At 34.5% G+C, this 24418-nt stretch overlaps 2 protein-coding genes across 3 annotated transcripts in view; one reads left to right on the plus strand and one right to left on the minus strand.

Moving 5' to 3' along the window:
• Nucleotides 1-344: 344 nt before the first annotated feature.
• On the minus strand, nt 345-4772 carry LOC141348480 (spermatogenesis-associated serine-rich protein 1). The gene is made up of 6 exons (XM_073852774.1): nt 4669-4772; nt 4198-4322; nt 3817-3984; nt 3472-3583; nt 568-630; nt 345-468 (listed from the first exon to the last, which is right to left on the minus strand). The coding sequence occupies exons 1-6, from the start codon at nt 4770-4772 to the stop codon at nt 345-347; spliced, it is 696 nt and encodes a 231-aa protein (XP_073708875.1).
• A 2372-nt stretch (nt 4773-7144) lies between these two features.
• cnih3 (cornichon family AMPA receptor auxiliary protein 3) overlaps nt 7145-24418 on the plus strand; it is a 48881-nt gene continuing 31607 nt past the window's right edge. For both annotated transcript variants that reach the window (XM_073816740.1, XM_073816739.1), the window contains exons 1-3: nt 7145-7652; nt 13206-13274; nt 23569-23616. In XM_073816740.1, coding sequence (XP_073672841.1) covers nt 7575-7652; nt 13206-13274; nt 23569-23616 — 195 coding nt within the window. In that variant the 5' untranslated portion in view covers nt 7145-7574. The remainder of the gene's footprint in view (nt 7653-13205; nt 13275-23568; nt 23617-24418) is intronic.

The raw sequence follows: 24418 nt of genomic DNA on the forward strand, positions 1-24418 counted from the left end.
GTGAAAAGACCTTCATTTGTCTTTGTCAGGGAATTAAGGAAAATCTATTTGACGGACCTCCAACTAATAAGGCAAAGAAAAGGTCAGATCATTTTCACTGTCTAAAGCCCATGGCATTTTGTCCTGATTCAACCCCTATCAATGTGGAGTTCTGGAGCTAAACCATAAATATCTAAATACTATCAAATATACTCAACGGAAAGCCGTAAAGTAGTGCTGAAGGAAAAACATTTCCAAAGCATTTTATTTGCTTCAACATTTCGATAAAACTAAAATATGTCTAACAAAATAGAAAACACTAACATCAACAATAAATATGTAAGCATGGTTTGACACCTTCCCAATTAGGTGTCCAGCAAAACTGTCCTGTCATAGATGTCTGGAGCTGGTCTCCAGCTGTTTAGCCTCTTGACTTCAAGAATGTCCTCCTCTCGAATACGACCTTTATGTTTCTCCGCATACGGTGGACTGTAAATATATACAGCAGATACATCTTAAGAAATTCCATAGATATTTCTTATCAGCCATGAAATTATAGTGCACCATAATATTGTTTCTTTTACCTACCTCATGTTTGTTGTTAGGGGTTTTAGGTGAATGAAGTGCTTAAATGTGGGAAAAGGCTTTGACCTGAAGTAATATACAAGTAAATATGTAAGAAAAATTATCAGTGTCTGTGCTTACATTTTAAAGAAGTGTCCTCGCTCTTGTCCTACAGATATTTTCTTTATATAGCCTATATATTCTTTTCCTTTTTTGTTTTGTTAATTAGTCTTGTTAAATCATTAGGTTCTTGTGTATTTATAGCCTTTGTGTTTTCCATTTCTTTAGGCATCTTTTAATTGCCCTGTAGTGTACTATGAAAGTTCAAATTGTTGGCTGTCTGTATGTTCAGTTTTTAAAGTGGAATTTTGAAATGTTGTACTTTGATGTATCCCTTTAGCCTGGAAAAATCCAGACTCTAATCTATTAAGATTAAGGGTCTGGCATCGAGCAATGAAAAGGGCCTAACTCGACGGGCGGCACCAAGCGTACATTTGAAACTCTCGCTGCACGCAATTGGATAACGCCACGACCAATCACAACAATACACAGTGTGACGTATCCAGAGCGACGGTGAACATATAAGAGTGGATTTCAATGTTATGACATAAACAATGTGACAAGATTAATAACTATTAATTACGATAGCCGAATCAACCTCATAAAACAATTAGGTCCGATCAAACTATTCATTAACTATCAACTAATATGTGGATGGACGCTAGCTTTTCATTCAGCAGTGAGACATATCGTCCTGTTCAAGTTAGGCTACTGTATTACTATTGAATAATTCCGTTTTTCGTTACAGTAAGTTTACCAAGTGACTCTTACCATTTGTAAATGAGATGGACCTCATCCACCACAATCCCGATCAGGTTGTCCCGGTAGACCTTGTTCGATAACATTTATCGCCACTTTTTTTTTTTAACAGCCAGCTATCTGGCATTGCCCGCTTCGGATCTGTTCCTCTTCGTGGTCGCCCCATACGCTTAACTACCAGCGGAGCTAACTGATAAATTAAACTCTTGCCGTATCCAGTCGGCAAAACAGCAAAAATGTCCTTCTTACAAAGGAACGATTTGAGCGCGGTTTTCTGTCCCTCTTTTATATGAAAAGCCAAGTCTAACTCGTTCATTGTAGCGGCCAAAGCCGTTTCAAACAACTGGTGTTTATCTGTAGCCATCTTTCAGTGTTTACTAAATGATTCCAGACGTCGCAGCGCTGTCGTCATCAGCTTAGCTCGCCTCTGGCCCGCCAACATCAGATACACCGATTTGATTGGTTCCCAGAACTGCTTACGTATTGCAGTAACATGCATCATTGCTCGATGCCAGAGTGTCTTGCAGAGACAATTCAAATTGTGCTCTTGCGAGACCTCTGGATTTCCAGGGTAGTATCCCTTTAAAGGAAGTGTAACAAATGATGTTTTTTTGTTCATTAATTTGCATTAAAGCATTGTGCCTTGTGAAAGTATTCATACCCTTCCTTAGAAATACCCTTCTAACCTTCATTTTTGTCGCATTTTGTTATGTTGCTGCCTCGTGTTAAACTGTTTTAAATTGCCACCTTAATCTACACTCCATGCACCATAATGTCAAAGCAAAACAGAATTGTCATAATTCAGACTTCATAAATTGATTTAAAAAACTGCAATAAGTACATTGCATAAATATTCATACCCTTAACTCAGTACTTAGCTGAGGCACCTTTACAGCCTCAAGTTTTTTTGGGTATGATGCAACAAAATTTGCAACTTTTGGCAATTATCCACCATTCTTTGCCTCACCTCTTTAGTCCTTACCTCTCAAGCTCTGTTCAGCTTGGATGGGGGTCTGGAGGACATTTTCAGGTTTCTCCAGAAAACTTTGATTGGGTTTAAGACCAGGCTCTGTCTGGGCCACTCATTCACAGAATTGTCTATAAGCCACTCTTGCTGTGTGCTTATGGTCATTGCCCTGTTGGACGGTAAACCGTCTGACGAATCTGTGGTTCTGAATGCTCTGGACTGCCTTCTCATTAAGGCTATCTCAATATTGTGGTGCACTAAGCTTTTCTTCTACTCTAACAAGTCCCTCAGTCCCTGGCACTGAAAAACAGCCTCACAGTATGAGGCTCTACTAGCACACTTTACTTTTAGGATGGTACTCTGCAGGTGATGAGCAGTGCCTTGTTCTCCCGGCACTCCCGGCAACATGATGCATGAGGTTCATCAGACCACAGAATCTTGTTTCTCACAGTCTGAGGGTCCTTTAGATGCTTTTTACAAATTCTAGCCACACCACCATAAAACCCAGATCGGTGAAATGTTGCAGTGATGTTTGTCCTTCTGTAAGTTTCTCCCATCTGCATAAATGATCATGGAGCCAAGGCCCTTCTCCATCAATTGCTCAGTTTGACTGAGAGGCCAGCTCTAGGTAGAGTCATGGTTGTTTTAAACTTCTTCCATTAAGGGTAACATACACTACATGCTTCAATGAATATTCAATGCAGAAGTTTTTTTATTTTTAATAAATTTGCAAAGATGTTAAAAACAGTTTTTTTGATTTGTCATTATGGTGTATAGAGTGTAGATTGATGTGGAAAAAAGTAATTAAAGCAGTTTAACATAAGGCAGCAACATAACAAAATGTGAAAAAAGTGAAGGGGAATGAATACTTTCGCAAGGCACTGTGTTTTGAAGTTTTGTCTCCTCGCTCTTATCTTCCAGATGTTTCCAGTTAATTAGTCTTGTTAAATCATTAGGTTCTTATTGTCGGCTGTTTGTATGTTCAATTTCAATGGTGAATTTTGAAATGTACTTTGATATATCCCTTCTCAGAAAGTGGAACAAAGAGTGTTTTATGTTTAATAATGTGCAATAAAACATAGCTACAGCCCCATCTTTTTGGTCTATCTTACTGCATCTACAGAAAGCATGTTGGTCCTTACCCAAAAGTGGCTGTGCGCAGTGATGATTCATATTTGTGAAAGTCAGAGCTGTACTCAGGAACTAGAAATGGTCTGACCTTTGTTGAAGGGTAGATGCTGCATTTGTCTGTGGCTGACAAAAAAAACCCAAGAAGATATGCTTTATTAAAGTTCTGAATGTCTCTTAGACTACAAATGTTTCAAACTAGGCGCTGTATATTAGAAAATAAAATTATAAATTACCCATGACCTAAATCAACATGGGGTGCACTGACTACACATCACCAAATATAATTTCTCTTTATATGAATAGTTAACAACAGTAGCAGGGAGTAACATTATTAGCATTGATAATGTAGCTCTTACCCTGCTTTTTCCTCCCAATGGATGATTCCAGGGAATTTTCTGAAATGCCTCTCATGCTTCTCGTATGATTAATGCCATCCATAAAACATCTCTTTCCACTGTGATAGGCCTTAGGCTGTCCGAAGTTTGGATAAAAGCTCCACTCAGACACAGACACCCTATTAGCCTCTAAACGGACATGCCAATAAATATAAAAGATTCTGGAATCGAATGACAAATTCGAAAGAAAGATGTAAATGTAGAATTAAAATCGTCTTGGATGTTACAGCCTTTGTGATTACTCTAATGAAGTCATAGGGAAGTTTCCATGTACAGATGCCACTAGAGATCTGTTTATTAATACTTGAACAGATAGACTTTGCTGATCAAAGACTGACTCACGTGGGAAGGATCTCATCAGTTTCCTTTCATTGGGAAACTTTATGTCTTTGATGTGCGGAAATGGGGCATCACTGTATCGAGGTTCAGGTATCCAGCGCAACTGGGATTTCCAGTCAAGGTCACATCTAAAACCATTGATATCATAAAAGCATTTAAATAGGATACACATAGATATTATGTTTCACTTGAGCATTTGGAATATTGACAATGGCTAGAGACAGAGCACAAGTGTCTCACAATTAACTGTTGAAACCTCAGAGCTTTAAAATTAGGACTCAAGAGTCTCTCAAGTGTCCCACTCAAAATGGTTCAAAATTTATGATTCAGGTTACGCAAAAAAAAACTTTGACACTTTGCTGCTACTGCTTCAAACACTAAAGAGAAATTGAAAAGCTGTGATTCACAAGTAACTTCAACCACAGTTGAATCAATTTTTAATACTTTATGGGAGAGAAATTGATTCATAGTTACTCAGTGAGAACAGGCTCAACGTGTCTAATGTGAGGCTTGAAGTCCCGCTCTTTTCCAAAACTCCAGAATGCGTCACCGAAGTCAGTGTGTTTCTTCCGTGACATTTCACTATGAGTGAGAAGAAAAAAGGGGGGAATGATCTGTTATGCAGTACTTTTTACACTTAGTACATGTAGGCCTATATTGCTTGTGTTGTAACTAAAAAAGTTTGTCTATGAAAAAGATGCACTTTCATAGTGCTAATTAAAAGCTAATTAAGGTAATTATTTACACAAAATAAAATAGCCATTAAAAAAGTCATGTGATTTCAATATGTGACCATGGACCACAAAACCAGTCTGCGGATTCCATCCATTGATGTATGATTTGTTGAGATACAACTATTTGAAAATCTGGAATCTGAGGGTACACAAAAATCCAAATATTGAGAAAAGCTCCTTTAAAATTGTCCAAATAAAGTTTTTCCGCAATGTATATTAGGCTACTAATAAAAAATAACTATTAATATATTTACGGTAGGAAATTAACAAAATATCTAAATGGAACATGATCTTTACTTAATATCCTAATGATTTTTGGCATAAAATAAAAATCGGTCATTTTAACCTATACAATGTATTTTTGGCTAGTGCTATTTTTTAGTTTTAAAAAAATTACCCTTATGACTGGTTTTGTGGTCACGTAGCCTATGTCTGCTACCATCGAGTCCTGCTTTTCAATAATACATCCAGCTAGACTACTGGATAGCCTACACGGTCTTAATCTCGTATAATATTTTTTTTTTCTCAAAAACACTATTCACTTCGTAAGGGGTAAAACCTGTGAGGAATAAATGGCTGAATTCATCGTTAATGTATACTGTTAAGTGTTATTTCATGCGATTGTGAACAAGTATTGCAATGAGACTCATTTAAAACTATTGCGCCCATCGCAACGCGACTATTTTGTTGTAAATAAAACTCTATATTACAGACTATGAACCAAATATCTTATGGAAATCTTACCTCATGTTCATTATGTATAAATGATCCGTTCATAGGGAGTAATGATCTTTATACAGGACGTTAAAGGCTTTAGACAAAACCATCCGTTGTCAAGAGAACATAAACAAAACTGACAAGAGTCTGATACAAATGTATTAGGCTACTGTGAATCGATCGTGTAGCCTATATATTTGTTTAATTATTATTACTTAATGATATATGCATTACATTATTTATTAATAGTGTAATTATGTTGGTCTATTTGTTTGTGACATAAAATTGAATGTAAAATTTGAATTTGAATTTGCCTGACTTTAGTGTGTCGAAACGCAAGATGGCGCAAGAAGGTAGGCCTTATTTATATTTATAAGGATTTTACTGTTGTACTGGTACAGTATGTCTTAATACTTTTCTAACGTGTGTGTGTGTGTGTGTGTGTGTGTGTGTGTGTGTGTGTGTGTGTGTGTGTGTGTGTGTGTGTGTGTGTGTGTGTGTGTGTGTGTGTGTGTGTGTGTGTGGTCGTAGTAGCCTATAGTATAACCTAAATATTAAGTATATTACTGTTGAACTGATACTCTGCACAGATTATTGAGTAGGCAACTGGAAGACAACAGGTAAGAACAAGCGGATACAAATATTATGTAACAAGCACAAAAAAAAGAAATAAAATTATAACAATATATTATTGTAAAATAATAATAGCATTTGAACCTTCTGTAATAGTTGAATATGAGTCCCTCAGTTGTCCTCAGTGTAAAAAGATGGATCTCAAAATCATACAGTAGGCTAATTGTTGGAAAGGGTTCAAATACACAATAATGCTGAAAAACCACAGAATTTGTGGGACCTGAAGTATTTTTCTGAAGAACAGTGGCCAGTTTAACTGTTCAGGATAAACAAGGGTCTCATGAACAACTATTACTAAAAAAACAACACAGCTGTGGATCATTCAGGTAACAACACATTATTAAGAATCAAGTGTATGTAAACTTTTTGAATTACTAGTGATGTTTCTGAACTCGATGCAGATGAAATATGGAAGGTAGCCTGTCAGGATGAGTACTGACTTTGATATTAAGTAATTTTATAAATATCTGAAGGAGTTATTTATAGCTGTGACAACTTATAAAAGAGGAATATTTTTTTAAAATAACCCCTTCCTTCTGTCAGGACGTAGCTAGTGATTCCTTAAAAGATACACTATCTATATGAATGGTTTTAGGGGTATGAGTGATTATGTCATAAATGTGGTGATTAAATAAACTGCTACAATTGCATTCACTTCCCCTCATTAAGTGTGTAATTCCACTGTTTTAAAAAGTAATGGCAGGTGATGTTGTGGGACATGCTTTGACCCAGTGTCTGTTTAGAGAGAGCCAAAGAGAGAGAGAGAGAGAGAGAGAGAGAGAGAGAGAGAGAGAGAGAGAGAGAGAGAGAGAGAGCCCTTTAAATCCACCTGTTAGCCGGCATATATTCTTGCGCCTTCGGTTTGGGAAGGTGAACTGATCGCCAGAACCGTGTGTCAGTGTATTTACTCAAAGTTGTGCATTTCCAAAGTCGTCACCGCGCACAATCTCCATCTTTAATGGACTATCACTGCCGACGACACCATACGGGACAATGTTAACGCATCATTTGCTTGACCGTCCACAAATGCCTTGATCTCGCAAGGACTTCGCAACAGTGCTGCAACTCGCGCAAAATCGACACACCGCTGGACTTTTTTTTATTCATTCGTTAATATGGCAAAGCGACTGCACTGAACTGAAGCCGAGGTTTGCAACACATTGTTGCAAATATTTTGATGAAGAACACGATGCTCTCCCTCTTGCGTGCCCCGTAACTGCTTCCATTCATTCAGTCCAGTTTGGCTCGAGCAGCGTCTTCTCTCCTGGAGATTTTCCTTCCAGTTTCCTCTCAATTATGTTCACTTTCGCTGCCTTTTGCTATATGCTTTCCCTTGTCCTCTGCGCTTCTCTCATCTTCTTCGCGATCTGGCATGTAAGTCTTTACATCTTTGACGTGCTTTGTGAAAATATATTGCTGCAGGATGGCATGCATTAGAGCAGAGGCTGCTGCATCAGACAAAACTATCCATCACCAGATCAAAGCCTCTTTGATATTATGAATGTCTCTGGCATGTCTGGCATCAACTAAGTCACTGATGAGTACCAATTGATTAGACTTGAAATTAGACTTGGGTGACAGCATTGGCGCATATCCTGACTTGTGGCACCTTGGGTCAGGGAAGTCTTTTGCACACCTTTTTTGGGTTTCCCACCACTCTAATAGCCAAAACACCTTTGAGGGTTGTTTTAATCCATTTCAGGAACCACATAGCTGCGTTAAACCCCCTTACAGTTCCACTGTACGAGCCACAGTCAGTGTTAGTTTGTGCCTGACCTGTTTTGATTTTACGCTGTCCTTTATGTCTGTGCACTTTATGCAAGGTGTAACACTGTTTTTTTTTTTTCCTTGAGGAAAGCTGCATTAAAGCACTCGCTCACATTCACAGCACTGCAAGACTGCTCTAGATTTGGGTCAGCACAGTCGTTTGCCCTAGGCTTGCTTTTGCATAGCAACAGACATTATAGCCTCAAGGGTTAAATAAGAGGTAATTATGAGGACATCACATTTGACCCAGACCTCATCATTCATCTCCATCTATTTCCAATATCCCTAAAACTGTCCGTCAGGTATTCTAAAAGAAGTTCCTGTTATTTGTCAGTTATTGTGTGAGGAAGGCAGAAATGCTGTCCTCAGCGGTTCCAGCTTTTGAATCTTTAATAGACTTAATTCGATCCTCTCACAATGGGAAAATCCTGACACGTCGACCCCCTTTCATGTCAGCAAATTGAATACATTTTTGGCTTTGAGTGTAGGTTGTTACATAGTTTGCTGTATGTTTTGAAGCAGTTTTTTTTGTTGTTGTTGAATGCTCTGAATTTAGAGTATGCATTATGAGACAGCTTTTTCATTGTCCTTTTAAGCCATACAGTATGTCATCAAGAAACCAGCACCCGCTTTCAAAACAACCTACTTTTATGAAATCATGATTACTGAGTGGGGAAATTCTGAATATCAGCAGAAGTTTAGTTGTTAAGTGCCTTTTAGCCAACATCCTAAAGTGCTGTAAATTATATTGTTTTAAATAACACATATACATTCTTATGTATATATATTATCATGCTGACAGTAGTTATTGGTTGATGGCACCACACAAATGCACACAATCCCAAGGGGCTATCTTGAGCTGTGGTGTGAAAAGCAGCAGCAGCAGACAGTGACAATATCCTATGAAAGTAAATTTCACGCTTTTAAGAGCCCTCCACAAAGAAACTGGCAAAGCATCTACTATTATATAATATTTATGATTTATTTATTTATTGCTAGCAAAAGTTTAGGGTCAGAAAGATTTTTTAAAGAAATTAATAGGACACTAAATTGATCAAAAGTGACAGTAAAGACAAATTTTTTTATTTCAAATAAATGCTGCTCTTTGGAACTTTCTGTTCATCAAAGAATCCTGAAACAAATGTATCACAAAAGTGATTTCTGAAGGATCATGTGACATTTGGCTGGCAAAATCCTTGAAATCTCTTACAAATTTTTTACAGATAATGTACTCACCCCCTTGTCATCCAAGATGTTCATGTCTTTCTTTCTTCAGTCGTAAAGAAATTGTTTTTTGATAAAAAAAAAAAACATTTCAGAAATTTTCTCCATATAGTGGACTTCAATGGTGCTTGCGAATTTTAACTTTAAAAATGCAGTTTAAATGCAGCTTCAAAGGGCTCTAAATGATCCCAGCTGAGGAAGAAGGGTCTTATTCAACGAAACGATTGTTTTTTTTTTATTATTACAATTTATATACTTTTTTAACTTCAAATGCTCGTCTTGTCTAGCTCTGTGATGCGCATGCATACTCTGTGCACTCTGGTTCAAGACAGGTTCAAAATTGTCCTACATTGCTGCAGAAAAACCGACCCAGTGTTTACAAAGTGATTGTGCAAAAAAAAAAGGTAAAACAGCGATGTGAGACGATTTTGAAGTTGGTAGGAAAAAATGAGATGTTTGAGAGTTTTTCGATATACCCTAACTGTTTTGAACCGGAGTGCGCATCCCAGAGCTAGACCAGATGAGCATTTGTGGTTTAAAAGTGTATAACTTGGACGTTTTAAAAAAAAAATTGTTTCAGTAGATAAGACCCTTCTTCCTTGGCTGGGATCATTTAGAGCCCTTTGAAGCTGCACTGAAACTGCATTTTGGAAGTTCAAACTCGCGGGCACCATTATATGGAGAGAAATCCTGAAAGGTCTTCCTCAAAAAACATAATTTCTTATCGACTGAAGCAAGAAAGTCATGGATGACAGGGGGTGAGTAATTTATCTGTAAATTTTTGTTCTGGAAGTGAACTAATCCTTTAAAAGTGAAGTGTGTAATTTATGCAATAGCGGTGCCAAACGGAACTGCAAAAGTACAGAATGTTTTCAAAAACTGCTAAGTCTATCTTTCTTTATCTCAACTTAGATTATGAGCACTGCAGAATGTATCTGCCGTCCTTTTCAAAGGGATCTAAAGGGATGCCTAATCTGCATATTTCCCCTTGTGTGTTATTCTACATCTGAGGGGAAATGATCCCCACATTAGCTTAACTAACACTGCGAGTCAAAAGCTCCCTCAGCAGATGTTTCGAGTCCACTTTCACAGCCAGTGGAAACCAACACATTAGTGCCCACAAAAGTTCGACAAGGATGCACAGTTTAGAGCACTATTTAACAGATTATTTATGAATGCAGTGGTGCATTCATCTGTGAAAGTTTGAATGTATTATTGAGATGTATAGTGGTCGTCCTAATTGTGGCACATTTAATTCAGTAAGCCCTCAAGCTACTGTACTTCGAAGAGCTCTTGTTAAACATCGGAGGGCAACTTGTTTATGCTACAAGGGGAACTGTGTTAAACAGACTTGCACATGCTAATGTCAGTGTATGAAGCACAGTGCTTATCAGTAGAACAAAACATGTTTGCTATACAGACTAGATTTTCAGTTATGTCTATGTTCACAAAAACAGGTTAATGCTCTACTGAATTTAAAAAGAACGCACCACCTACACTAACCCCTACCCTAAACCTAAACAATAGTGTTAACAAAAACTTTCTTCGACAAGTCTTTGATCTATTTTATTGTGACTCACGATTTACAGGATTTGGCTGTACCTGAAGAGCTCTACATCACAAGTGCTATGCTTACCAGGGGTGCCTCCAAGCAAGTTTACTACATCAGAAAAGCCATACATATGAAACTGGCTGCGATGCAAACATCAAAATGTATTAGTTTATAAATTATGCACTATGGTAAAAGTGTTTTGAGGTCATATTATAGTGTTGTAACTCTGCTATCATAATTGTAAGTCCTCAGTAGCACAGGTATATTTGTAGAATTTGCCAAAACTACATTGTACAGGTCAAAATTATGGACTTTTCTTTTATGCCCAAAATCATTAGGATATTAAGTAAAGATCATGTTCTATGAAGACATTTTGTAAATTTCCTACCATAAATATATCAACTCATAATTTTTGATTGGTAATATGCATTGCTAAGAACTTAATTTGGACAACTTTTAAGGCAATTTTCTCAATACTTAGATTTTTTTACACCCTCAGATTCCAGATTTTCAAATAGTTGTATCGAAATATTGTCCTATCCTAACAAACTATACATTAATGGACTTAAATAATAAGTCACATGTTTTTGTGAAATGTATAGGTTTGTTTTTTATGGAAGCCCGTTTCCACCACTGAATATTTTTTTTTTTTTTTTTTTTTTTATAAAAGGTTATTGCGACTTCTTATCTCATAATTTTGAGATATAAAGGATATATATATATATTCTGAGAAATAAAGTCGCAATTGCATGATATAAACTCGCAATTGCAAGTTATTAAGTCAGAATTGTGAGATATAAACTTGCAATTCTGTGAACATATCAGTCTTTTATTTTCTCCTCAGAACTGGACTTTATAACTCACAATTGTGAGTTTATATTTTGCAATTGTGAGAAAAATGTCAGAATTGCGAGTTTATGTCTTGCAATTTTGACTTTATTTCTCGCAATTGTGAGTTTATATCCCGCAATTCTGGCTTTATATCTAGCAATTCTGACTTTATAACTCACAATTGTGTATTTATATCTCACAGTTCTGAGAATAAAAATCAGAATTGCTTCATGTAAACTCACAATTCTGAGAAAAAAGTCAGAAATGTAAGATAAATCGGAATTACCTTTTTTTATTTAGTGACGGAAATGAGCTTCCATAGTTTTGGAGTTGAGCCTATGTTGGTTTTGTCATTTGGTTTACATGGGCTAGTTTTAGGAAGGACTCTTACACAAAATCATGGGTAATACCACTAAGAGGATTAAGCTGATATTAACACAATTCTGGAAATAATAGATATTGGGTCAGTGTTATAGAACAAGGTGATGGATGAGATCAAGCATGATCATTTGTAGACAGTACAGCAGACAATCAAGCAGTAATCTATCATTTCTCACAGCCTGATTTGTCTTACTGACAACACAATGTGTCATAATCATGATAAATATGAGAATGTTTGAGGAAATCACTTTTATTCAATTGAAATATTAAAGACGCAGTACTGAGCAAAAATGATTGTTTAGTGCATTACGAGTATATTTATATACAGTACAGCTCTCCAGTTTTTTTCAATACAACGTAATCCCCAGATGGATAAACTGATGTCACATAGGGAACAAAACAGCAATGTTTCCACATGGATGAAATGTGCACATGTTACATTCTTTGTAGATTTTCTTTCTAGAAATATGCAGCATATGGAGGAACATTTTCGATTTCTTACAACTGTGATTAAGATTCACACGCTGCTGTCAGGTTTAAACCTGGCCTTATTTTAAATTAACCCATTTTAAGTGGTTTTTATGCTTCATCAACATTTAGAAAAGTGTTCAGTTATTTACATGTCACTTGTGTAGCTTTTATGGTTCAGTGATCATGGTGCAAATTTAAATGTGATTATTAAAGGATGGCCAGATTTAAAACGTGTACGTAATGCTTTTTATTTTTTTTGCAGCTCACACATGCTTATTTGACAGCCAAGCAGAGAAGCAGTCAAAATCAAACCCTGCTCGTGTCGCCTACAGAACTGAGAGAGCATTGATATACTACGGGAGAGGTAGTGTAGGAGGAGAGGGCAGTTTGGTCTGTAACAGGGGAAATAAGCTTGTCTAATTTGATCTAACTTTAATTTAGGCTTCTCTTGCCTTGTGCATGTGCTATAGCCATGAGGCACCATAAGACCCTATTTGCTCTAATGCACTTACTAAAGGGGATAATTTCATATGCCTTTGCAATCCGTATAATTTTTGTCACATCAAGCACTACTTCAATCTTCATGACATACTGGATATTCCTGATATATTCAAGATTTCAAGCAAACGCGCAAGCGCTGGAAATTCATGCGTCTAGCCTAATGATAATGATCGTGTTTCCTTTTTTCTTTGGGTTTTCAGATAACAGCCTTTGATGAGCTTCAGGCAGACTTCAAGGTGCCGATCGATCAGGGCAATCCACTTCACGCGGTAAGTCATGCAAATAATGGACTTGATCATTTGCCTCATTCCCCTTTCCTGCACTTTCATGGAAATGAATGAGTTTGTATGCACGCGTGTGTTTATTTGTTTATGGTAGGAATATATTTAAGCAAGCCCTCTGATCTTTTGCAGGCACCAGGTGTGTTGCCTACCCCAAACTCTGAAACATTTCCTGTCATCCGCAGCATTGCATGAATAATCCATAGAGCAGCTGTCTATGTGTTGTCTTTCCTCTGCTGGAGGCCCTGGCAGCTTTAATCTCGCTAATTAGTTCAAACTGAGGCAACTTTTCCAGCTTTTTGGATACACCAACTGTTATCCAAAAGTTTAGAACAACATTGTCATTCTAGATGCCAGAATTGCAGAATAATTTACATGTGTGTGCTTGATACCTCGCCAGGCTACGTAGTGACAGAAAACAAAGCAAGAGGCGCAGGCACAGGCAAATGCAGATATTTTTGGTCGTTTGGACTTGGTGTTGGAAAGTCTTTCTCAGAAAGTGGCACCGTGACGTGTAGACAAAGTATCTGAATCACGTATCCGCTCTGCACAAAACTTCTGTAGTCGTAATTTATTGCTGTCTTCCCAACAAAGTGTCAAAGTAAGAGATACAAGCTCTATATGTCACCCACCCTTCTGTCAGACTGGAGGGAACTATGGAGGATCTGGAAGGTGGGGGGTGCTAAAAGATTGATGGCCTCCTAGCTGATCTCACCACCCAGTCAAGTCAATCTCACACCCTGCCTGGCTAATTGGTGGCTTCTGTCAGTCTTCAGCTGGGAGGAAGTCAGGACTTCATCCTGTGATTCTCATTGGAGCTCCCCTTATGACTCTAGTCTGCACAGTAGTGCTGCAGTCACTGTGTTCAGTCCCTCAGGCTCCTTTTACACCTAGCATTAATGTGTGTTTCGTAACCAGACAGCAACATGATTTCTTTATGAGTAGTTTTCAGGGCTGAGAATTCATGTCATTAATATAGATACAGTAATTCACACAATTAATACAGCATTGTATTTCTGAGGGTATGGTAAAGTTTTATTATGCTGTTTGTGTCGAAACAGGGCTGTCCACATGTGCTTGTGATCAGCCATGCTTGAATGGATGTAAACCAGGGGCGTTTCCTCTGAGGAGGCAATGGAGGCAGTGTCTTCTCTCCTCAAAACTGGATGAGAAAAATAATCAATATTTCAAAAATAAAGGAAAGGAAGGAAAGGAGAGGACGTGACGTGGGGCCAAGTATGGTGACCCAAACTCAGAATTTGTGCTCTGCATTTAACCAATCCAAGTGCACACACGCAGTAATGAACACACACACACACCCGGAGCAGTGAGCAGCCATATTGCTGCGGTGCCCGGGGAGCAGCTGGGGGTTCGGTGCCTTGCTCAAGGGACTCACCTCAGACGTAGCATTAAGGGTGGAGAAAGCGCTGGTCATTCACTTCCCCCACCTACAATCCCTGCCGGATCTGCGACTTGAACCCACAGCCTTCGGCTTACAAGTCCGACTCTCTAACCATTAGGCCACGACTGCCCCAAAACAAATATGACTAAATTTGACATTGAAAGTCTAAAAGTTACTCGTTTTTATATAGTAAGATTGTCCAACAGTGACAACCGCAGGTAAAGTGCCTCCCCTCAGCCCATTGACTTTTTACAAAGACCCCTAAGGCCGTGTTCACACTTGGCGTCTTTTTTCAAACTGCCAGCGTCTGTTCTACATTATAATCCTATGGAGTAAACCGTCTTTTCAAAAAAGTCCTGAGCGGTTTTTTAAACGCCACCGCCGGCGTCTTTTTCTGCAGCTCAGAGCGTCTTTTCAAGTTGAAAAAAGTTTAACTTTTCTGAAGAAAACGTCAAGCGCTTTTTTGAGATCTGACCAATTACAAGCGAGCAGCTAGACCTGTCGTTTCTATAACAACAAGAAAAATGGGAAAGGTGCCGTTATATAGACTTTTATTTTATTGTTGTGAACCGGATTCGTCTCCCCGTTAACTTTAAAAACCGACGTGCAGCATTGCTAGCTTCTTGAGCCACACATCGATATGTACAGTAGAGCCGTTGAGCTTCAGGCGTCCCTTTTTCGAGTCCCGGCTCGCAGACCTTTCCCGATCCAGTCCCCCCTCTTTCTCTCCCACTTTGCTTCCTGTCTAAATACTGTCCTATCAAATAAAAGTCAAAAATGTCAAAAAAGAAAAGAGCCAGCTTCCTTTTTATCGACATTTCTGCTCCACACATAGGCTACGGTTGCTGCTGTTGTTATAGCAACAAAAAGACGCCCTCTGCTGCAAAAAGCGTCCAGATTTTTTTGTAACTAAAAAAGCGTGCCTGTCAACTTTTTCTTGTCAAAAAAAGACGCCAAGTGTGAACACGGCCTAAGTGTGCCGTGATTTTTCTAGAGGCTCATTGAGATGAATGGGGGAAAGTCACGTGAGAGGAGACAACGCCTCCGTCGCGCTATAATTGGATATGATCGGTTACGATTGGATGTGATTGGTTCGTGCGATAAATCCCGCCTCTTGTTTCCGTGCAACCTCTTGGTCTGAATGAAGAAAATGATGCCATTATTGACTAATTATGAAGTAAGTAAACAACTCAAATACCAGATATCACTGCTTTGTCTCACGTCAAAATTAAGCATGAAATGGCTTGAAAACGTGATGACTGTGTCAGTTTTTAGTGATTTCAGCTTGATGAAATGAAAGCTGTATCTTCATGCTTGTGACAGTTTACAGTATTTTTCATTAAAAAGAACAGCTTAACATCAGTTCACAAAAAAAAAACGGTGTCTTTTTACAAGTGCAAATAACTCCACCTGCTCCAGTGACGCAAATAAAGTATGTGTTGAAGTAATTTTTGACGCTATCGACTCGGGTTCAAATCTGCATTTTGCTTAACCATTTTCTTCTACCTTTTCAAATCAGATATCACATCAGAAAGGCATGTATTTTCAATAATAATGAAGGAAATAATCGAAAACTGCCTCCTCATTTTAAAACACCACCACACACCACTGATGTAAACATAGATTTCTTCCTTAAAAAAAAAGAGTATTGATATTACTACTGGTATTGGTATAAATAACTGAGACTGGCCTTGATAGTATTTGATGGAAGCCCATTTCCGCCACGGGGGGAAAAAAAGGTAATTGCAAGTTTTTATCTCACAACTGTGAGTTTACATCATATAAAGTCGCAATTCCCAGAGGAAAATTTGAATTTTGCAAGTTTATTTCTCAGAATTGCGAGTTTATACCATGCAATACTGACTTTAAAACGTGCAAATATGAGTTTATATCTCACAATTTTGAGAAAAAAGTCAGTATTGCTGCAACTTTATTTTTTCAGAATTGCAAGTTTATATCATGCAATACTGACTTTATAACTCGCAACTGTAAGTTTATATCACACAATTCTGAGAAAAAAGGCCACAACTGTGTGTTTATTTCTTAGAACTGTGAGTTTATATAATGCAATACTGACTCCATAGCTCGCAATTGCAAGTTTTTATCGAACAATTCTGACTTTTTTTCTTACAACTGCAAGTTTACATCTCGCAATTCTGACTTTTTTCTCAGAATTATGAGATATAAACTCGCAATTGCAAGTTATAAAGTCAGAATAGTGGGATATAATCTTTTTTCTTACAAATGCGAGTTTGTATCTCGCAATTCAGTTTTTTTTTTTTTCAGAATTGTAAGTTATAAAGTCTAGTTCTGAGGGGGGAAAAGATTGATACGTTCTTATATCTCACAATTCTTACTTAATTACTTGCAATTCTGAAAAAAAAAAATCACAATTGCGAGATATAAACTTGTGGTTCTGAGAAAAAAGTCACAATTGTGAGTTTATCTCACAATACTTACTTTATTTCTCAGAACTGCAAGTTTATATCATGCAATACTGACTTTATAACTTGCAACTGCGAGTTTATATCACGCAATTCTTGGAAAAAAGGCAAGTTTGTATCACTCATTTCTGAGAAAAAAAAGTCAGAATTGTGAGATAAAAAGACACAATTACCTTTTTAAAATTATTTATTCAGTGGCGGAAACAGGTGTCCACATGATAGTGAACATATATTAGAAGATAGAAGGTAAAACAGAATAGAGAATCTTGAATTAAGTTTATTTTTCTTACCCCATTGGCAAATAGTGTTTCCTCTTGTTATAAGCATAAATTAATAGTAAAAAAAAATACATTTATGTAAATAACAGCAGTATTGGTATCACTATTAGTATTGGTATTGATATAGTTGAGACTGGCCTTGATATGTTCTCAGAATTGTGAGTTTATCTTACAGTTAATACTTAATTTGCAAATCTGAAAAAAAAAGTCACAATTGCAAGATAAAAACTCGTAATTCTGAGGAAAATTAAATCACAATTGCGAGATAAACTCACAATTTAGAGAAAAAAGTCAGAATTGTTAAGTTTATATCATGCAGTACTGACTTGATAACTTGCAACTGCGAGTTTACATCACGAGATTCTAAGAAAAAAGGTCAGAACTGCGAGTTTATTTCTCACAATTTTGACTTTATAATTTAGAATTGTGAGTTTATATCTCAATTTTGAGAAAAAAAGTCAGAACTGCTGCAACTTTATTTCTCAGAATTGCACATTTATATCATGCAATACTGACTATAACTTGCAAATGTGAGTTTATATCACGCAATTCTGAGAAAAAAAGGTCACAACTGTGAGTTTATTTCTCAGAACTGCGAGATTATATCATGCAATACTGACTTTATAACTCACTATTGTGAGTTTATATCTCACAATTCTGAGTAAAACAAGGCAAAAAAGCAAGTTTGTATCATGCAATTCTGAGAAAAAAAGTCGCAATTATCTTTATTATTTTTTAGTAAATGGCGGAAATGGGTTTCCATATGATAGTGAACTGATATTAGCATAAGATAAAACAGAACAAGACATCTCATATTAAGTTTTATTTTTTATTTAACAGTTTTCCCTCTTGTTATAAGCATAAATTACTAGTAAAAAATACACAGATGTAAATAATAGCAGTAGTGGTTGGTATCACTATTGGTTTCGGTATTGATAAGTGAGACTGGCCTTGATAGTTAAAAATATGCTTAAAAAAAGTTAAAAAATATGCTTTTAAACAAATATTATGCAAAACATAATTTCTTATATAATGTTAATTCTTTTATATAATTATGTTTATATGCAGGATCAATGTGTAATTATTAATTCAGAATTTTAAGTTAGATGCAATTAATTGAGATGAACTCTAAAATTATTCACTTAAAAATGATCAATTTGCAACCCTCCTTTTGTCTTGTTTTCAAGTAAACAAAATCTAAATAATATTTAAATAAACATCCTTGCTTTTACTAGCAAAATCTAAATTTCTAAAGATATTATCATAAGATAACACAGAATACATCAGTTCAACTCCGATTAGAAAAAAGTGTTTTTCTTGTGTTAAGCATAAATCTTACAAAATTTAGTGAGGGTTAAACATTTTAAACTTTAATATCTCTCATAAATGAGAGAGTGAGAGCTAGCAGAACCGTCACATTTAACTGCCCTTGCTGCCCGGCTAATTCTGTGAAGGCATTCAAGACATAATTCTCCAGCAATTAAACACTTCTGATGCTATTCTTTTATAGGATTCTCTAATAATCCTTGATGAGTTTTCTTTATGTGTTGAAACGAGGCATCTTTCATGTTAACGTTATGAGCTCATTAGACCGAATTTGTATCTGCTGCGCTGCCTGATGCGCGCAAGCTTTTTAATATTTTATCATGCTAATGTTCTAGACAGACATTACCATGCATGTGGCTGATTTCAATGTAAAACAGCACTAAATTAGAGGTATCATTATGATGCTTGCATGACGGCAAGAGTTTTATGATGCAGATGTTTGTCAGCATGCACAATATGAGCAATTTGAGCTACAGGAACATTGCTAAAACATTAGCTAATTGTCTTATTCAGAACTTATGGTAACTATTACATAGCATATCTACCTAAGTAGAGGTCACATGACCAGGGCACACTTTGAATTTGATGTGGATGGTGCTTTTGGAGAACTTATAGCATCAGTTATTTGTTCAGAAGCTGATCTGTTTTATGCTCTTTTCATGCCATCGCTATAGATACGCTGAATATTACACACTCTGTTCTGCCGTGTTTGCATTTGTATTTTTGTCAGGGATTACCCATTTGTCTGCCGCAGATTCTATGGCTCAAGAACATAATATTCTCGCTGCTGTATTGACTCTTTGTCCTATATTTAATATATTGTTTACACTGTATGCCAGCACTTGTCAGGCAGAATTTGTGCTGACGAATATTTCAAAGGGAGCTGAGTCTAATTGCCTACTAATTAAAAGTGCTGATATGGCTGCAGTTATCTCTAGTCGCTATGGCTGCCAGTGGAATATATTTGCATGCTGTTGTTGAGGAGGAATGGTGTGAAAAAATGTCTTAAGCAAATTCGGATGAACTAAAATGAGGTGCGGTCCAAAAATAGTCAGAGAGTTGAGTGTAACTTTCATGGATGTTTGGTGTAATCTCTGAAACACAGCTGTGTGCTGGAACAAGAGAGTGGGAGGTTGCCAATCAAAGCCTTGAAAAAACTGTTTAAAAATGCACTGAGGAAACTTTGGGAAAATAGCTGCATATCAATTATTTTTTCACAAATCCAGCAAACAAGCGTAATGCCAGTTGTTTGTTATTTGTATCTTTGATAAATATATTTCAGGATAATTATAGCAAAACAGTTTTAATAAATAATATATCATATTAATATGATATTATATGATGTTATATTATTATATTATATTATATTATATTATATTATATTATATTATATTATATTATATTATATTATATTATATTATATTATATTATATTATATGTGTTTACATATTATATGTGTTTACATAATATATGTGTGTGCACTGTGTATATGTATATATAAATATACACAAATACATGTATATATATTTTAAATATTTACACGTAAACATATATATTCATATTTAGATATTATTTATATTATATAAATATAAATATGTATAAGATATATTTCTTAAATATATAAATGTATGTGTGTATTCATATACAAATAAATACAGTAAACAAATATTATGTAAACACAAACTTTTATTTTGAATCTGATTAATTACGATTAACCGATTTGACAGCACCAATTATATTATATTATGTTATATTATATTATGTTATTTAGTGATGTCAAATCGATTAATCGCATCCATTAATTGATTAATCGCATAATTATTATATTATATTTAGTGATGTCAAATCGATTAATCACAACCATTAATTGATTAATCGCATAATTATTATATTATATTTAGTGATGTGAAATAGATTAATCGCATACATTAATTGATTAATCGCATAATTATTATATTGTATTATATTATATTATATTAATTATATTATATTATATTATCTATTGATGTCAAATCAATTAATCGCTTCCATTAATTGATTAATCGCATAATTAGTATATTATATTTAGTGATGTCAAATCAATTAATCGCATCCATTAATTGATTAATCGCATAATTATTATATTATATTTAGTGATGTCAAATCGATTAATCGCATCCATTAATTGATTAATTTGCATAATTATTATATTATATTATATTTAGTGATGTCAAATCAATTAATCGCATGCATTAATTGATTAATCACGTAATTATTATATTATATTATATTATATTTAGTGATGTCAAATCAATTAATCGCATCCATTAATTGATTAATCGCATAAGTATTATATTATATTATATTTAGTGATGTCAAATCAATTAATCACATGCATTAATTGATTAATCGCGTAATTATTATATTATATTATATTTAGTGATGTCAAATCAATTAATCGCATCCATTAATTGATTAATCGCATAAGTATTATATTATATTATATTTAGTAATGTCAAATCGATTAATCACATCCATTAATTGATTAATCACATAATTATTATATTATATTATTTAGTGATGTCAAATCAATTATTTGCATCCATTAATTGATTAATCGCATAATTATTATATTATATTATATTTAGTGATGTCAAATCGATTAATCACATCCATTAACTGATTAATCACATAATTATTATATTATATTATTTAGTGATGTCAAATCAATTAATTGCATCCATTAATTGATTAATCGCATAATTATTATATTATATTATATTTAGTCATGTCAAATCGATTAATCGCATCCATTAATTGAATAATCGCATAATTATTATATTATATTAAATTTAGTGATGTCAAATCAATTAATCGCATGCATTAATTGATTAATCACGTAATTATTATATTATATTATATTATATTATATTTAGTGATGTCAAATCAATTAATCGCATCCATTAATTGATTAATCGCATAATTATATTATATTATATTTAGTGATGTCAAATCGATTAATCACATCCATTGATTAATCACATAATTATTATATTATATTTAGTGATGTCAAATCGATTAATCGCATCCATTAATTGATTAATCGCATAATTATTATATTTATTATATTATATTATATTATATTTAGTGATGTCAAATCGATTAAATCGCATCCAAAATAGAAGTTTTTGTGTACATAATATAAGCATGTGTACTGTGTATATTTATTATGTATATATAAAGACACACACATACAGTATGGAATTTAAAAATATTAACATGTATTAAAATGTATGTATTTATATTCATATAGTTTATATTATATATAAATATATTTAATATATAAATATAAGAGATTTTTCTTAAATATATACATACATGTGTGTGTATTAAATATCCATAACAAATATACACAATACAGTAGAAAACGATTAATCACAATCACTATATTATGTTATATTATATTATATTATATTATATTATATTATATTATATTATATTATATTATATTATATTACATTATATTATATTTATATTATATTATATTACTTTTTTTACTTCAATATATTATATAGCATATTATTTAAGCCTGGAATCTTTAAAAAAAATTATGACAAAATTTTTCTTCCTTGTGTTATCTTTAATGCATTGTAAAATAAATAAATAAATAGTAATAAATAAATAAAACAAGTAAATAAAACAAAGATTATTGGAATATGTTTTACTAAAAAATGCAATTTCGGTTTTTTCTGAAAATCTGAAAATTATTTGTACATGTAAAAACAAATGCTAGGAAAAGAATACAGCATCATCATTAGTTTATGTGTGTGTGTGATTAAACTGACTAACAAGGCCATTTCTGATAAAGAGAGTATTCTTGCTGAGTAGAAGTGTTGTATTGGTCACTATGGGTGGTTATGTGGATCAGTGAATAACAGTACAAATGATTAAATTATTTACATGTTCAGGCTAGTAGTGTAAATAATGTATTGAGTTGAATGAAGTTAATGTGAATTTTAAAAAATGAAAATCAAATATGTATGTTTAGACTTATGTACATAACCTCTTGCCAAATGGCATATGAACAGTGCCAGTATGAAAAGTCCAGACATTTTTCTTCTGTTACTCGTGTAAGATTTGTTAGTGCCTTAATTTTTGTCCATAGTATACATGCCTCCAAATGAGTTCTGCTGCTTTTTGTACCTTAAAATATGAAAAATTATTTCATAGTGTGTATATAAAAAAATGCATGCAGAGAAAGTAAAAGAAAGTAACTCTATATTTATATCTTTGCATTTAGATCTTTGTTGAATTAGATTTATTCCACTGCACACATGTGATTAAATGATACAACATGAACTATACTGTCTGTGAGTATATAAAAATAGATTTTGAAAGATTGTCCCTGGAGAGTACCACCGCTTTTCCTGCCCCCCAAAACATACATGTTTGGATGCAATCGCCATATGCCATTTTCACATGCCATTCAACAATCTCCCTGCTGTTTTTTCTTTTTTCCACCTCTTGGCAGTTGTTTTTTCTAAATGCAAGTCCCTTGATGTCCTTGCCAGTGTATAGTGCTCTATGATTCTGCTAGGGAAGACAGGCCAGGAGCTGGGGAAGACAAGAGCCTTAGGCAGCAGTGCATGTCAAAGCCATAACCACTGTGCTACAAACACCTACTGTATGAATGCATATACACTATAAAGCCTAGTTTAAATCTACTTCCCTACTCCTGCTTTTTTGATGTTTTACAAATTTTAGCTGAAAGATGTGACCTTCAAAGTTTTGTCATTAAGAATGTCATTTTAGGTGTTATAGGAGATTTAACAGATATTTATTTCTCTTAACAGCGCGAAAGACTGCGAAATATTGAAAGGATCTGCTGCCTGCTGAGAAAGGTATGTAACGTTTGTCTTTATCCCCCGGTTTCACAGACAGGGCTTAAGGCTAGTCCTAGACTAAAATGTAAGTCTGAGCTGTTTCAACTGAAATAAACTTGCACTGACTGATCTTAAAAATATATCAGTGCCTTTTTTATTTTAAGATGCACACCAGTAATGTTTTTTTTCTAAGCATGTTTATAAAAATTACTTAAATGTCCTAATTGATCTATGGCCTAATCCTGGCTTAGTCTAAGCCTTGTCTGTGAAACCGGGCCTATATGTCCATATATACTGTATTTTACACTTAGACTTTCCTTATGTCTAAAATGATCATAATATATAGCAAACTTTAACCAAAAGATAAGTAGGGTCCAATTTTAGAGATGACCCTTTCTATGTTATTGTAAAATCTATGTAATTTTATAATACATTTCATTAAAAATATTATAATATATTATATTATTTACATAATATGGGAACCTAGTGCTTATATTTTTTCAATATTGCGCAGTAAATGCATGGACCATGTATGTTTATATATTGATAAATATGTAATATATAAAATATACATACATGTATAGTAATATAGCAATGAGGATGTCATGTTAACATCATGAAATTACATACATTACAATATATAAAATAAAAAATAAATAAAGTAAATGTATTTTCAGATTAACAGAATGTTGACATCATAATAATCATATATATAAAATAGTAAAAATAGTAATAAATAAATAAATATATTGTCAGATTTTTTTCTATGTATAAAAAGCTGAAATTCCTTATGTATTATTCAATATATTGTAATATATTA

Source organism: Garra rufa, chromosome 13, assembly GCF_049309525.1.
Source record: "Garra rufa chromosome 13, GarRuf1.0, whole genome shotgun sequence".
NCBI classification, from domain to species: Eukaryota; Metazoa; Chordata; class Actinopteri; order Cypriniformes; family Cyprinidae; genus Garra; species Garra rufa.

What these genes read in the sequence shown, in the direction of transcription:
- LOC141348480 (XM_073852774.1), bottom strand. Translation starts at nt 4,772, where the DNA reads ATGTCACGGAAGAAACACACTGACTTCGGTGACGCATTCTGGAGTTTT. An exon ending in CATTGGGAGGAAAAAGCAGG is followed by an intron (nt 3,584 to 3,816) that starts GTAAGAGCTACA and finishes TTTTTTTGTCAG; the next exon opens with CCACAGACAAATGCAGCATC. An exon ending in CCCCTAACAACAAACATGAG is followed by an intron (nt 469 to 567) that starts GTAGGTAAAAGA and finishes ATATATTTACAG; the next exon opens with TCCACCGTATGCGGAGAAAC.